This window comes from Erinaceus europaeus, chromosome 17 (genome assembly GCF_950295315.1).
Source record: "Erinaceus europaeus chromosome 17, mEriEur2.1, whole genome shotgun sequence".
NCBI classification, from domain to species: domain Eukaryota; kingdom Metazoa; phylum Chordata; class Mammalia; order Eulipotyphla; family Erinaceidae; genus Erinaceus; species Erinaceus europaeus.
Window position 1 is genome coordinate 10,626,709 of NC_080178.1, and position 14,860 is coordinate 10,641,568.

The 14,860-nt window shown below is 53.9% G+C and overlaps 1 protein-coding gene across 2 annotated transcripts; it reads left to right on the plus strand.

Moving 5' to 3' along the window:
• The first annotated feature begins 1,191 nt into the window (after positions 1-1,191).
• SAXO4 (stabilizer of axonemal microtubules 4) lies at positions 1,192-12,548 on the plus strand. Of its 2 annotated transcripts, none has more exons than XM_060177455.1 (14): positions 1,192-1,283; positions 1,696-1,837; positions 2,181-2,301; positions 2,573-2,726; positions 3,523-3,651; positions 6,258-6,321; positions 7,397-7,509; positions 8,690-8,749; positions 9,292-9,378; positions 9,611-9,724; positions 9,797-9,894; positions 10,992-11,156; positions 11,447-11,547; positions 12,424-12,548. In XM_060177455.1, the coding sequence occupies exons 2-13, from the start codon at positions 1,729-1,731 to the stop codon at positions 11,532-11,534; spliced, it is 1,302 nt and encodes a 433-aa protein (XP_060033438.1). In that variant the 5' UTR covers positions 1,192-1,283; positions 1,696-1,728; the 3' UTR covers positions 11,535-11,547; positions 12,424-12,548. The 2 variants fall into 2 exon arrangements, with proteins under 2 accessions (XP_060033438.1, XP_007526452.1); XM_007526390.2 differs by having other exon boundaries at positions 1,193-1,283; positions 9,800-9,894.
• Positions 12,549-14,860: the final 2,312 nt, after the last annotated feature.

Sequence of the window (14,860 nt, forward strand, 5' to 3'; positions counted from 1 at the left end):
TCCCCCACAAACCTGCAAAAGATCACCCTTTCCAGCTGAGCCCCCCACCCCATCATGTGCTCAGGCATGGCCCACCTTAGCTCTTGTTGGATCTTCCATGAACAGGACTCCACAGCTCTGGAGCTTCCTCCATGAAGTGCTAGGATTTGACCGTGGGCCCCAAGCATGACAAGGTACATGCCCTAGCCAGCTTAACTCCCTGGCTCTTTTTATTTTATTGAGAGAAGAGAGGGAGACGCAAACAGGTAGACTGACAGGAGAGACACCACAGCTCTGTTTCACCATCCTTGATGTTCCTCTTGTTTTGTCTCTGTAGCTCTTGGGTGACGTTGGGGAATGAGCCCAGGGCTGCACACATGGTAGGGCATGAGAGGGGTACACAGAGAGAAAGAGAAAACAGTGCTGCTCAGCTTTGGCTGATGGCGGTGCAGGGCACAGAACCAGGGACCTCAGAGCCTCGGGCAGGAGAGTCTTTTGCAGAACCATTATGCTATCTCCCCAGTGCCTCTCCCTCATATTTTATTTATTTATTTATTTATTTGCCTCCAGGGTTATCACTGGGGCTCGGTGCCTGCACTACAAATCCACAGCTCCTGGAGGCCATTTTTCCCATTTTGTTACCCTTGTTGTAGTCGTTATTGTTATTGTTGCATTGCTTTTTGTTGTTGTTGGATAGGACAGAGAGAAACCAAGAGAGAAGGGGAGACAGAGAGAGGGAAAGAAGGGCTGATACCTGCAGACCTGCTTCACCACCTGTGAAGTAACCCCCTCTGCAGGCGGGGAGCCGGGGGCTTGAATTGGTATCCTTACGCCAGTCTTTGCGCTTCAGACCATGTGTGCTTAACCCAATGTGCTACCGCCTGACCCCCCCTCCCTCATATTTTAATCCAGGCGCTGCCTCCACCAGCTGGGCTGTTTGTCCTTGGGCCTCACTTTGCATTGAATGCACCTGGGGTAAAAGCAGCGACTTGGCAGGGCCTCAGAGGGCTGGAGAGGAAGACCTTGTATTGTTGGGGACCCTGTAGCAGGTCTGTCCAGGGACCATGGACCCTGGAGGCCCACCCTACCTGGGCATCTCTTGTCCTGCCCCCTTTCTGCCCAGGGTAACCCTTCCATGGACCCCTACTGGCCTGGAAGGGCTCAGAGGAGTGGGGACGCTGTTGCTAGGCACCAGTTGCTAGGTGACACATTGCGTCTCCAGCCAGGCTGCCTCCCGGAGGCACAGCCCAGGCTTCTCTGAGCGGCTCCTGCCTCCTGTGGCCACTCAGCCTTTGCCCAGACAGGTGAGGGTGGGGCCCACTGAGGCTAGGCCCCCAGACACCTTCCAGCCCTGGGAACCAGGGGGAGCAGGCCAGGAGCTGGACTATGAGCTTGAGAAGCCTGAGGAGGAGGCCAGCTGGCCGCCATTCCTTCCCCAGAAGAGGACCATCTTGGGGTTCAGGGAGGGGAGCTGGGGAGGCAGAGACCCTGGGTGTGGACACCCATTATGAGCTAATCCTTTTGTCACTCAGAACCTCAGTTTCCTGACAGTTCCTGTAGTGAGGTGTAGAGGACAGGAGGGAGGGGAGAGAGGTGCTGACTGCTGCCAGTCCTGTCTTCAAATTGGGGGTGTTGGAGAGGCTCAGACCTGGGGAAACCAGAGGGGGGACACAGCTGTTCCCTGGGCCGAGCTGTCTTCTGGGGTTTCCTGCCTAGGTCCCTGCACCCAGGGATCCCCTTCTCGGCACCATGATGGGAAAGCTGCCTCTGGGGGTTGTCTCCCCCTACGTGAAGATGAGTTCAGGGGGCTGTACAGACCCCATGAAGTTCTACGCCACCAGTTACTGCACGGCCTACGGTGAGGCCGGCTTCGGGCAGAAGGGGAAGACCCTCTGGGTGATGACGGGCAGTGTGAGCCCAACATACTGACTGACCACATCCTGAGCAACCCCAAAACAGGGTTCACATTTATACTGTCAGTCTGGAACCCCCCCACACCACCATGGTCTCCTTCCCCTCCACTTGTTGCCTGTGATTCTCTCAAATCAGCCTTGAACCTGACCCCGTTCCCATTTCCCAGGGCCCCCAGCACACTTGTTCTTACCCCTGCTTCTGTGCCCTGGGACCTGGGGGGTTGCTGGTCCTGCTCCCCACACTCTGCTCACCCCTGTTCTTTCTCCCCCGCTCCTCCATTCCCACAGGCCGGGAGGGTTTCAAGCCTCGCACGCCTGCTGGCCACGGAGCCACTGGCTTCAAGTCCAACCACCGGCCCATGGTCTCTTACAAGCCCAGCCTGGACGTATTGGACAACCCAGCCATGGGGTATGGTCTGCCCTCCCCAACAACCCCAACTCTGTCCCTCACCCCACCCTGCCCTGCCTGCCTGAGATTTCAGGGCTGTCTCAGGGCCTTGCTCTCTGCATGAGGCTCTGAATCTCTCCGAGACCTAGGATCTGGGTTTGGGGACCTGGGACTCTGAGGCAGGTAACCCCTCCCACGCCCCCTGCCCAAACCTCTTGTGGGGTCAGAGGGTGCTGGGAGCTTCTGGAGCCCAGGTGGCCTGGGATGACTGCACCTGCCCTGCCCACCGTAGGGAACAGCTCCGGGACAGTTTCCAGTCTGTGAGCAGCCAGACCTACCGCCCCCTGGAGGTGCCCAATGGCACACAGCCCCTGCCCTGGAGCTTGCACCAGACCGGCTCCAGCTACTCCCGGGATGCGTCCAGCATGGCACCCCTCAGCAAGGAGGTGGGTGCAGGGGAGGAAGGGGGCTCCACCTTCACCTCCATTCTTACCACCTCTGTCTAACCATCACCTCCACCCTCACCACTGCCTCCATCTCCCCTTCCAACCACCCTACCATCACCTCCACCCCACCACCATCTCCACCCCTCCATTACCTCCATCTTCACTGTCACCTCGATTCTCACCACCACCTCCACTCTCCCCCAGTCCTGTCTCTAGTCCCATTCCCTCCCATCCACCCCACCCCCATGCTCTCCCCATCCCACTCACATTCCCAGTCCACACCACCAACCTCATGGCTATCGCCACACACTCTTGTCGTCCCCCCCATCTCTATCCTGGTTATCATTTCTATCGTCCTTACCATCACCACCATCAGGGGGACATTCCTCTATCCATCCCTCCATCCCGTATGTTCTGAACTCTTTTCTCTAGCTGAAGGTTCTTGTTCCAGGGATGTGACAGAGAGGGTGGGACACGCAGAGGTGCAAAGGTCACAGCTGCCCACGAGGCGTGTTAGAAAGAGCTTGCTAGGAGCTGTGGAGGCCTGGGGTAAGGCGAGTGCCCCCACCCCACCCCAAACAGCTGTATGAAGGAAGTGTTCCTGGCTGTGCAGCCAGAAGGTCCAAAGGCCCTGGGGCAGGGGAAGCTACAGGCAGCACAGATAGTAAGCAGGAGCAGATGGTGGCAGGCTGACAGCAATGGTATGGGAGGAAGGGAGGGGCCCTGAGCTCTGAGGAGAGACATTGTGCCAGAGCCTGCTGCTTGAGGTGGCCTCTGCCACCCTGCTCCTCCACAGGTCAGGAAGGTCCACTTTGACACCCAGGACCATGGGCCCCAGGCCATCACGGGACTGGAACCCAAGGACGTGCCCGTGCTCCACCAGCAGCAGGACAAGGGCTCACTGGAGTGGGAGAATGCCCGGCATGTAAGTGGGTCCCCAAGGAGCCGCCTAAGTGTGGGCTCAAGGCTCAGACAGGGGGTTAGCTGGGGAGGTGACCCAGTGGGCAAAGCAATGCTTTGTAAAGCAGAGGATGCAGGTTTGATCCCTGACCCTGGGCACATCCAGAGAGGTACACTGGTCTCAGTCTCTCTGTCTCTCTCTCTCTCTTTCTCCGGGGTTATCGCTGAGGCTCGGTTCCAGCACTAAGAATTCATTGGTCCTGGTGGCTACTTTTCCTCATTTTATTGGATAGGACAGAGAAAAATTGAGAGGGGAGGGGGGGAGATAGAGAGGGAGAGAGAAAGATATCTGCAGACCTCTCTCTTTTTCTATTTAATTTGTTTTTCTTTTTATATAATTTTTTAATTTATTATCTTTATTTGATAAAGACAGAAATCAAGAGGGAAAGGGGTGATAGAGAGGGAGAGAGACAGACACCTGCAGCCCTGCTTCACCACTCATGAAGCTTCCCCTCTGCAAGTGGGGACCAGGGGCTTGAACTCGGGTCCTTGCGCATTGTAATGTGTGCGCTCTACCAGGTGCGCCATCACCTGCCTTCCCTGTCTCTTTAAATAAATAAATATTTTAAAAGAAGGAAAAATGGGAGGAGAGTGGCCAGGGTTCCATGGTAGATCACAACCTTTCCCTGTGTGTGGCCCTGGGTTTGAACCTGACTCTGTATGGAAGCACCACTGACAGCACCCAGGTAACTCCTGTGGCAAGTGGATCACTCGTTTTATTTCTCACTCTCTGACAGAAATATGAAGTAGCAAAATCTGCAGCATCACAGGAAGTGACACTGCAGATCCAGCACTGGGCTCTCAAACGTGAGGTCCTGAATTTGTTTCCCGGCATCACATGTGCCAGAGTGATGTTCTGATTCTTTTTGTCTCTCTCAGTGAGAATAAATTATTCTTTTGTTTCTTTTCTTTTTATTGCCACCAGTGTTATTGTTGGGGTTCAGTGCCAGCATGCAAATCAACTGTCCCTGGCAGTCATTTTTTCCTCCTCTTCTTCTCCTTCTCCTTTCTCTTCCTCCTCTTCTTTTTTCTTTTATACTTGATAGGACAGAGAGAAATTGAAAGGGGAGGGGAAACAGAGAGGGAGAGAGAAAGATGGACATCTGCAGACCTGCTTCACTGCTTGTGAAGCATCCCCCTTGTAGGTGGGGGAACAGGAGTTTGAACCCAGATCCTTGTGCATGGTAATACGTGCACTTAACTGCGAGCACCACTGCCCAGCCCCCTGAAATAAATTACTCTCAAAAAGAAAATAAAGGGGCTGGGCAGTGGCTTACCTGGTTAAGCACACATGTTACAGTGTTCAAGGACCCGGATTCAAGTCCCTGGTCCCCACCTGCAGAGGGGAACTTCACAAGTGGTGAGGCAGAGCTGCAGGCATCTCTTTTTTTCTCTTCCTCTCTATCCCTCCTACCCTCTCAACTTCTCTCTGTCTCTACCCAAAATAATAAATAAAATGTTTTTAAAAAAGGAAAATAAAAGAAAGACTAGAAGATCGGGCTGGGGAGGAGGCTCAGTATTAGACTGCATGCATAAAGTCCTGGGTTCAATCCTGGATACTGCATTAAAAAAAAAAAAAGAGGGTCGGGGTGGTGGCACACCTGGTTAAGTGCACATGTTACTGTCTCTCTCACTGAGAAATAAGTTATTCTTTTTTTCTTTTCTTTTTATTGTGTGTAAAGACTCGAGTTCAAACACTGACTCCCCACCTGCAGGGAGGAAGTTTTGCAAGTGGTGAAGCAGTGTTGCCAGTGTCTTTCTGTCTCCCCCCTCACCCCCTCTCCTCTCAATTTCTGGTTGTCTCTCTATCCAATAAATACAAAACAAATAAGACAAAAATAAAAAAAGAAGGAGGGGTCGGGTGGTAGCACAGCAGGTTAAGTGCACATGGCACAAAGTGCAAGGACTGGCATAAGGATCGCAGTTCGAGCCCCCTGCTGCCCACCTGCAGGGGAGTCGCTTCACAGGCAGTGAAGCAGGTCTGCAGGTGTCTATCTCTCTCTCCCCCTCTCTGTCTTCCTCTCCTCTCTCCATTTCTCTCTGTCCTATCCAACAATGACAACATCAATAACAACAAGGATAACTATAACAATAAATCAACAAGAGCAACAAAAAGGAAAATAAGTAAATAGATATTTAAAAAAAGGGGGGGGGGCACAAAGGATTTCTTGTGAATTCCCACTGATTGAGATCCATCATACTAGGTGTTGCCAAGGCAGCATCCAAGTGGCTGGCACGGGCTGCTCTAAGCACCTGGGGATTTGATGCTCCAGCTCCTCTCCCCTCCTCTTCCCCTGCCCCTTCTGAACCCCAATCTGAGGCATAGTGGTACACAGAGCACCGCTTACTCTCACCAGCCTCCCTCTTCCTAGCTTGGCTCCTGGAGGCACAGGAGCAAGGATGTGGCTCGATTCATGTCCCCACAGGGGATTCCTGCTGGGGGCCCATCAGAACTTGAGGCTCCCTACCCCTGTGCTGTGCTGGTCCTTCAGCCTCAGGATGTGCTACTCGGAGCATCACCACCCTCTCATCTCTCTCGTGTTCCCCATGGCTCCCCTTTCTGTGTTCCAGGGCCCACGCTTTATGACGTCCGAGTACAATTCCAAGTACCTCAGGGAGCCTTCTAACCAGCAAGGTTGGTGCCGCTCCAAGCTCCTGTCACCCTCCCTGTCCCTTCCCAGAACAACATCCTACCCCAGAATAGCCCTTGGAGTTCAGAAGAAATCAGTGCAAATAGAGAACAGAGAGCTGGAGATGGATCCATGCATGGAGCTCACGTCTCACCAAGCTTAAGGCCCTGGGTTTGATCCTTGGCACCATGAGCACCATGGGCAGCTTCATAGCTGGTGGAGCAGTGCTGGGGTGTGTCTCTGGGGTGTCTATGTATTAGGCCCTTGGTCATTCCCCCCAGCACTGCATTAAAAACAAATAAATTGGCGGTGCTAGGTGGGTACCATACCAGGTTAAGCACACATAGTATGAAGTGCAAGGACTGGCACAAGGATCCTGGTTCAAGTTCCCAGCTCCGCATCTGCATGGGGGTCACTTTGAAAGTGGTGAAGCAGGTCTGCAAGTATATATCTTTCTCTCCCCCTTTCTGTCTTCCCTTCCTCTCTCTCTCTCAATTTCTCTCTGTCCTATCTAATAACAGCAGCAGCAGCAGCAACAACAATAACAGCAATAACAGTAGAAAAAAGACGGCCTCCGGGAGCAGTGGATTCCTAGTGCGGACACCAAGCCTCAGCAATAACCCTGGAGGCAAAAAAAAATAATAATAAATTAAAAATGACAGAGGGGCCAGGAAGTGGCACATCTGCTTAAGTGCACACATTACAGACCACAAGGACTCAGGTTCAAGCCCCTGGTCCTCACCTGCAGGGGGGAAGCTTCATGAGTGGTGAAGCAGGGCTACAGGTGTCTCTCTGTCTCTTTTCTTCTCTATCTCAATTTCTTTCTGCTTTGATCCAATAAAAACAAACAGAAACTGATATATAGGCAGCTTCAGGGTGTCACCTCCACCAGGCTGACCTCAGAGCTTTCTGTAGGGAGAGTGTGTGAGTGTGCCTGCAGTGGTCTGCCCAGGACTCTGGGGCCCCTTTCCCAGTGCCCATGGTCCTGGAGACTCAGGGCCTCAGACCCTTGGAGTCTGGATGCTGCCCCATCTGCAGGAGTCTGGAATATGGGCAGTGCAGAAAGGCTGTTTCTTACAGATCTCTTGCAGAAGAACTCCATCAGCTCCAAGGAAGAGACAGGCTTCACTGAGGGCTCCACCAAGAACCCTATTACCTTCCAGCCGCCATCCCAGGCCCTGCCTGGGGACCCTGTGAGTCAGGCCCCTCCACCCCCCTAGAAACTTGGGTTAACTCAAGCCTGAGGTGATAAGAGTCCTCAAGCCTGGGCGTTTGTAGTTGATTACAAAAGGTGAACTGGGGGCCGAGTAGTGGTGCACATTACCAAGCACAGAGACCCTACTTCAAGCCCCCAGTCCCCACCTTGGAAGGAAGCTTCCAAGTGGTGGGAAAGCTTCCAGGGAGGAAGATTCACAAGTGATGGAGCAGGTCTTCAGGTCTCTCTCTCTCTTTCCCTCTCTATCTCTCCCTCCCCTCTCAAATTCTCTGTTTCTATAAAAAATTAAATTAATCCATAAATACATCTTTTTAAAACTATTTTTTCCTTTTTGTTGCCCTTTTTTTTTCAATTGTTGTTGTTACTGATGCTGTCATTGTTGAATAGGACAGAGAGAAATGGAGAAAGGAGGGGAAGAGAGAGAAAGAAAGATACCTGCTGACCTGCTTCACAGCCTATGAAGTGACTCCCCTGCAGGTGGGGAGTGGGGCTTGAACTGGGATCCTTACTTATGCCAGTCCTTGCGCTTCACACTACATGTGCTTAACATGATGCACTACTGCCTGACCCCCCCATAAATACATCTTTACAAAAAGTAAATATTGGGAGTTGGGCAGTGGTGCAGCGGGTTAAGCGCATGTTGGAAAGCGCACTGACTGGCATCAGGATCCCAGTTCGAGCCCCCGGCTCCCCACCTGCAGGGGAGTCACTTCATAGGTGGTGAAACAGGTCTGCAGGTGTCTATCTTTCTCTCTCCTTCTCTGTCTTTCCCTCCTCTTTCCATTTCTCTCTGTCCTATCCAACAAAACTGGCATCAACAACAACAAGGATAACAAGGGCAAAAAAGAGAAAAATAAAGAATAATAAAGTAAATACATATTAAAAACAAGCAAGGGTCTAAGAGATAGTTCACCCAGTTGGGTATGCTCCTTACCAGGTATGAAGTCTCACTGTGAGCACCACAGCACCAGGGGAAGCTCCATGAGGAGCAGTGCTGTTGTGATATATATTTCCTCTGGTGCCCCAGTCTCACCCATCTGTGCTAAGCTTCTTCTGTACTCAGCATGGTAGGGTCCTGGGGGGCAGAGCAGGTGGTGGGGGTTCAGACCAGTTCTGCTCAGGACAAGGGACTAATACTCCTTGGGACCTCTTCCCAGGTCCTCCTGCCTGGCCGGAGTGTCACCAAGTCGGACTATGTCCCCATGACCCATCCCCGTGTAAGCTGAATGTGGGGGGCTGTGTGCCCTTGTGGGCAGGTTGGGGTCTTCTTGGGGGACAATGGGCCTGGAAAATAAGGGGGATAGTGGGGACTATGGAGGACAGTGGGCCTGGAAGGCAAGTGGACAGGAGACTTGGCAGGTGAGGGGACAGTGGGTGACAGTGGGCTGGCAGGTGAGGGGATAGTGGGGGACAGTGGGCTGGAAGGTGAGGGGACAGTGGGTGACAGTGGACTGGCTGGTGAGGGGACAGTGGGGGACAGTGGGCTGGTAGGTGAGGGGACAGTGGGTGACAGTGGGCTGGCAGGTGAGGGGACAGTGAGGTACAGTGGGCTGGCAGGTGAGGGGACAGTGGGCTGGCAGGTGAGCAGACAGTGAGAGACAGTGGGCTGGCAGGTGAGGGGACAGTGGGTAACAGTGGGCTGGTAGGTGAGGGGACAGTGGGTGACAGTGAGCTGGCAGGTGAAGAGGCAGTGGGTGACAGTGGGCTGGCAGGTGAGGGGGCAGTGAGGGACAGTGGTTCGGGCGTCCTGCTATTTCAGGGGGATGAGTTCCTGCCGGTGCTGGCCAGAGGCTCCGAGCGGGACACGGGCTTCAGTCGCATTAATGATCGGGTCCTGAACCCCAGAGTGAGTGACCCTTTGGGAGGATCTCCCCTTGGATAGCATCCCCCCAAAGTGGGGAACTGGGGGTGGGGTGCTTGGACTCCTGGACCCTGAGGACTTGGAGACTCTGAGGAGGGGGTGGGGTGAGGGCTGGGGATGGTGGGCGAGTGCATCTGGGAGGGTGCCTAGGGGCGAGGCTGGCTCTCCTCCTCTGCTCCCTGTTCATCTGACTCACCCTTGCCTTCCCCTCTCACAGATGCCTGCCCCAGGCCCAGAGCTCAGCAGCGCGGGCCACCGGCCATTCCAGCACCCCCAGCGCCTGCAGCAGACCAACGTGGCCCTGCTGGGCCGGGAGACTGTGGGGAACAAGGTGAAGTCCGGGGCACCCACTGGCCCCACCCCAGACCTCCACCCACTTCTGACCTGACACCCCCACTCCCAGCAGGAGCCCACAGGTTTTAGCCTGAACAATGCCGCCTACGTTCGCAGTCCCTACGACCCCAACATGGACAGCCGCTACCTGACTACCTACAACCAGGGGTGAGACTGGGCTGTGCCCCCTGCCCTCTCCACAGACAGGCACATGAGGATGGAGTCCAGTGGGCTCCCTGCCCCCCAAGACCAGTGCTGAATGCCTGTGGGTCCCCCCAAAACAGACCCCAGGCCAGGGGTTCTCCTGCAAGTCCCTTTTTTGTGGTGTGGGGCAGTAGGGAGAGGAATCAGCCGGCATGGGTGTCTTATTTCATTAGCTAACCTGAGAGTGGGGTGGGGGTACCCTAAAGCACAAAGTGGAACACCCACCAAAGAATCACCCCACTATCCATTGGCCATAGGTGTTTTTAAGTTTTTTTTTTTTTTAATTTCCACTTATTTACTTACATTCTTTGTCTGTGAAAGAGGATGTGTGGGCAGGAGACAGAGGGAAGGAGAGACACCTACAGACCTGCTCCACTGCTGGTGAAGCTTCCCCCTGTAGGTGGGGGTTGGGGGCTTGAACCTGGATCCTTGTGCATGGTAACGTGTGTACTCGACTAGGCGTGCCACTGTTCAGTCCCAATACCTTTCTTAGGTGTGTGTGTGTGTGTGTGTGTGTGTGTGTGTGTGTGTTTTGCTACCAGAGTTATCGCTGGGGCTCAATACCTGCACAAATTCGCAATTCCTGGCGGCCAACTTTTCTCCTCCTCCTCCTCTTTCTCCCCCTCTTCTTTTGATAGGACAGGGAGAAATTGAGAAAGGAGGGGAAAATAGGGAGAGACAGAGAGAGACACCTGCAGACCTGCTTCACTGCTCGTGAAGCTTCCCGCCCGCAGGTGGGGAACTGGGGCTTGAACCCAGGGAACACATGGTAACATGTGCACTCAACTGGGTGGGCCACCATCAGGCCCCAAATTTATTATTTTTCTGTCTGCAACACCAGGGGATGAACCAAGAGCCCTGCAGCTAGTGGACTAGTCATTTCTCATTTATACCTGGGGGGGTGCAAGGAGAGGAGGAGAGGGAGGCAGAGAGTGAGTAGACAGGGCAAATGTCGGCCAGGGGCAGTGCCAGGCAGGGGGCACAGCACAGGGAAAGCCAGGAAGGACAGGGGTTGGCTATCCCCACTTACATTCCTGCCTCCCACCCCCCCTCCCCTGCAGGTACTTTGAAAACATCCCCAAGGGGCTGGACCGTGAAGGCTGGACCCGCGGTGGCATCCAGCCCCAGCAGCCTGGTGGCTATGCCATCAACCAGTCTGTCATGCGCATGGAGCCCAAGCCCAAGCCCGAGGAGGGCCTGCGAGGCCTGCACCCCCACGTGGGAAGGTGGCCCCTGCTTCCTCATTTGCCACCTTTGCCCAGCCTCTCCTCCCTGCTCCTCTGTTCTTCCATTGCTTTAGCCAGCATGGACCCTTGCCCATCTCTGTCCTGCCCCCCCACCCCCACTGCCCTCTTTGTCCCCAATGAAGTTGGGTGGACCTCATTCCACCTCCCTCTGGGCCCTACAAACACCACCTATGGTTCACCTGCCTCTCACCCCAGGGGAGTGAGGGGCAGGTGGAAGAGAAGCTTCTAGATGCCCTGCAGTTTCCTGATGCCCTCCCTTCCTCTGGCAGAACACTGGTGGCAACTGATCCCTACTACCGAGCCCCCCTTCACCCTCAACCTCACCCTCATGGTGGATCCTTCGCTAGACCCAACTGAGCCAGATGCTTGGGTAAGGGACAAGGGATGGGGACCCCCAGCCACAACTATCCTTTTCCCAAGCTTTGAGTCAAACAAGCCTTCCTGGGGTGTGTGTGGGGTAGTCCACAGAAGCACCCCACTGGCAAAAGAACCTTCCTGCACTGCTGGTGGGAATGTAAATTGGTTCAAACCTTGTGAAGAGCAGTCTGGAGAACTCTCGCAAGGCTAGAAATGGACCTACCCTATGACCCTGCAATTCCTCTCCTGGGGATACATCCTAAGGAACCCAACACACCCCTCCAATAAGATCTGTGTAAACCTATGTTCACAGCGGCATAGTTTGTAATAGCTAAAACTTGGAAGCAGCCCAGGTGTCCATCACAGATGAGTGGCTGAGCAAGTTGTGGTCTATACACACAATGGAATACTACTCACTTATTAAAAATGGTGATAGCACTTTCTTCTCCTCATCCTGGGTGGAGCTTGAAACCGTCATGTGAAGTGAGATAAGCCAGAAAGAGAAGGGTGAATACAGGATGATTTCACTCATACACAGAAGTTGACAAATAAGAACAGAAGGGGAAACATGAAGCAGAACAGGGACTGGGTTTGGTGTGTTGCACCAAAGTGGAGAATTCTGGGGCAGCAGGGGCAGCGTTCAGGTCCTGGAACATGATGGCAGAGGAGGACCTAGGTGGGGGGTTAGAGTGTTATGTGGAAAACTGAGAAATGTTATGCATGGACCAACTACTGTATTTTACTGTGGACTGCCAACTATTAATCCCCCATAATGAAAAATAAATAATAAAAAATTTAAAAAGAACAGAAAGGGAAACACAAAAGTGTTAAAAAAAAAGTAGCACCCCTCACCTGGACCCCCCCTCAGGCCCTCTCCTTGTTTCCACAGGTCAGCTTCCCAGATGGGACAGGAGCCCAGTAATGTCCCCACTGTCAGCCATCCCTGCTGCCCCTCCTCACCTCCCCCTCAACCCGCACCTCCAGTCCTAATGAAATAAAAACTTTTGAAACAGAGCTGGTGTCTGACATGTTTAGGGGGTGGCTGGGAAAAGGAGAACTGGGTTTTTTAGGGGGCCTAGGGGTCCAGGGGCCAGATTTGGGGTCCAGGGGCCCAGGGGGACTCACAGTGACACTGTGACCAGGACACTTGTCTCCTGAGACTCAGCTTTCTATCCTGCCAAGGAGATTCCTGTGTCCTGTGCTAAGTGCTGTCCTAGGGTGGGAGGGGGAGACTTGGGGGTGGTGGGGGGAGGCCCCAATGACCTGATGTCTAAAGTAGGGCATGTGAGGATGTCAGGCAAGACTTCTGGGACCCTTACTGCCCCCCCCAACATGGTTGAAAGGCAAAGAGACAAGAAGAGGCAGAGTTCTTTTTCCAGAGACAGGCAGAGGAGGATCTGCGATGAGTGGACATCTGGACACGAACACTGGGATGGATGATCCTGACGGCTGGGGTCTCAGGCTGCCCAATCATACTCACTGACCAGCACAGAGCCTGGGTTTTATAAATGAGGAACCAGGGCCCAGAGAAGGGGTGTGAGCTGCTGGAGGTCACGGAGCACAGAAAGCAGCTGCAGTGGCCCAGGCTGGAGAGGCTCCCCGTCCTGAGTCCCAGCAGCTGCTCCTCTACCCCTGGCCTGCCCACCCCACCCGCAGTGGGTGTCTGTCTGCACAGCTTTGGCCCTGCAGCCTGACTGTCCCCAGCACTCTAAAACACCAGGTCCGGGGGCTGTCCGGGGCTTGGCTCGGGCTGCATGTGGCCCGTGGGTGGCACCAGCTGGCTCCAGTGTGGGAGGAGGGGGGGACACGGAGTTTCTTGGCTAAAACACACTGCCAGACTTGGGACCCAGTGACAGTCCCACTGCCTGCTGGTCCTTAGCACCCAACCTGGGGTGGGGTGACTCACCCACTGCACAGAGACTTTGGGGCGAGGGTGAGGGTGTGTGTGTGTGGGCAGCTATAGCTGACACAAGTCTGCACTGGTAGTGCAGAAACACTGCTACAAGCAGTGGTGCACTCAGACCCCTGAAGACAGACAGAACACACACACACACACACACACATGCACGCACGCACGCACAACTATAGACACAGTGTGTGCATAGACAGGACACATAGAAACATGTCCACAGACGAGAAATACACACCACTCATCTTCCTTCCTTTTTGCTTTCCCCACCATGTTCTGTCCCCCCTACCTCCTCTTATTGGATACATACAGAAATCAAAAGGGAAGGGAAGACAGTGAGGGAGAAAGAGAGACACCTGCAGCCCTGCTTCCCTACTCATGAAGCCCTCCCCCCACCTTGCAATCAGAGGCCAGGGGCTTGAATCTGCATCGTTGAGTATAGTAACGTGCATTTAACCCAGAGTACTACTTCCTGGCTCTCTGTTCTCTCTTCATAGATCTTGTTTATATTTAAAAACAATAGCCACAGAAAATAAAAAAAGGTGGGTTAAGCGCAGGTGGCGCTAAGCTCAAGGACTGACAGGATCCCGGTTCAAACCCCCGGCTCCCCACCTGCAGGGAGTCGCTTCACAAGTGGTGAAGCAGGTCTGTAGGTGTCTGTCTTTCTCTCCCCCCTCTCTGTTTTCCCCTCCTCTCTCCATTTCTCTCTGTCTTATCCAACAACATCATCAATAACAACAACAATAACTGCAACAATAATAAAAAGAAAAGAAAAGAAAAAAGGAAAGGATGTTTTCGTGTTTCATGTTTCTCTCTGTGCGAGCGAGGCTGTGAGCTCTGCTCTGGTATTAGGGGCTGCCAGGGTTTGAACCTGCAACCTCTGGGGACTCTGGCATGCAAGTCTGGTCTTCCTGGTGGCATACTAATTCACTCACTTCCTCACCTCCTCCTTCTCCCATCTGTTCTGGAGCCTCCCTGTGGATCCCACTCATGGGAGGAGCCAAGTGGCAGCTCAGTTCTCCTCTTAATCCTTCTCCAGGCCCACCACCCTGGCCTCCCTGGGTGCAGGGTCCCAGCCCAAGGGGTGTTATGAGGATGGGGTGGCAGGCAGGGGTTTAAGGAGGAGCCTGAACCCCAGGGGCTCTGTAGTCCTTGCTCAGTGCTGGGCACAGATTCCCCGTCTCCCAGGTGAGCACAGAGATATGGACAGCTGCCCCCAGGTCACACAGCCATCAAGGATGGCATGTGGGGGACTTCTGGGATTGGGGAGACCCAATGTGGCAGCACCCCAGTGTGGACGTGATTCTATGGAAGTCACTGCACACCCTCTTACTACCCACTCAGACAGACGGTGGGGGGGCGCTGGCAGGTGGGGAACCCTAGGGGAGAAGGCAGGTTGACTGGACTTCAGGAGTCT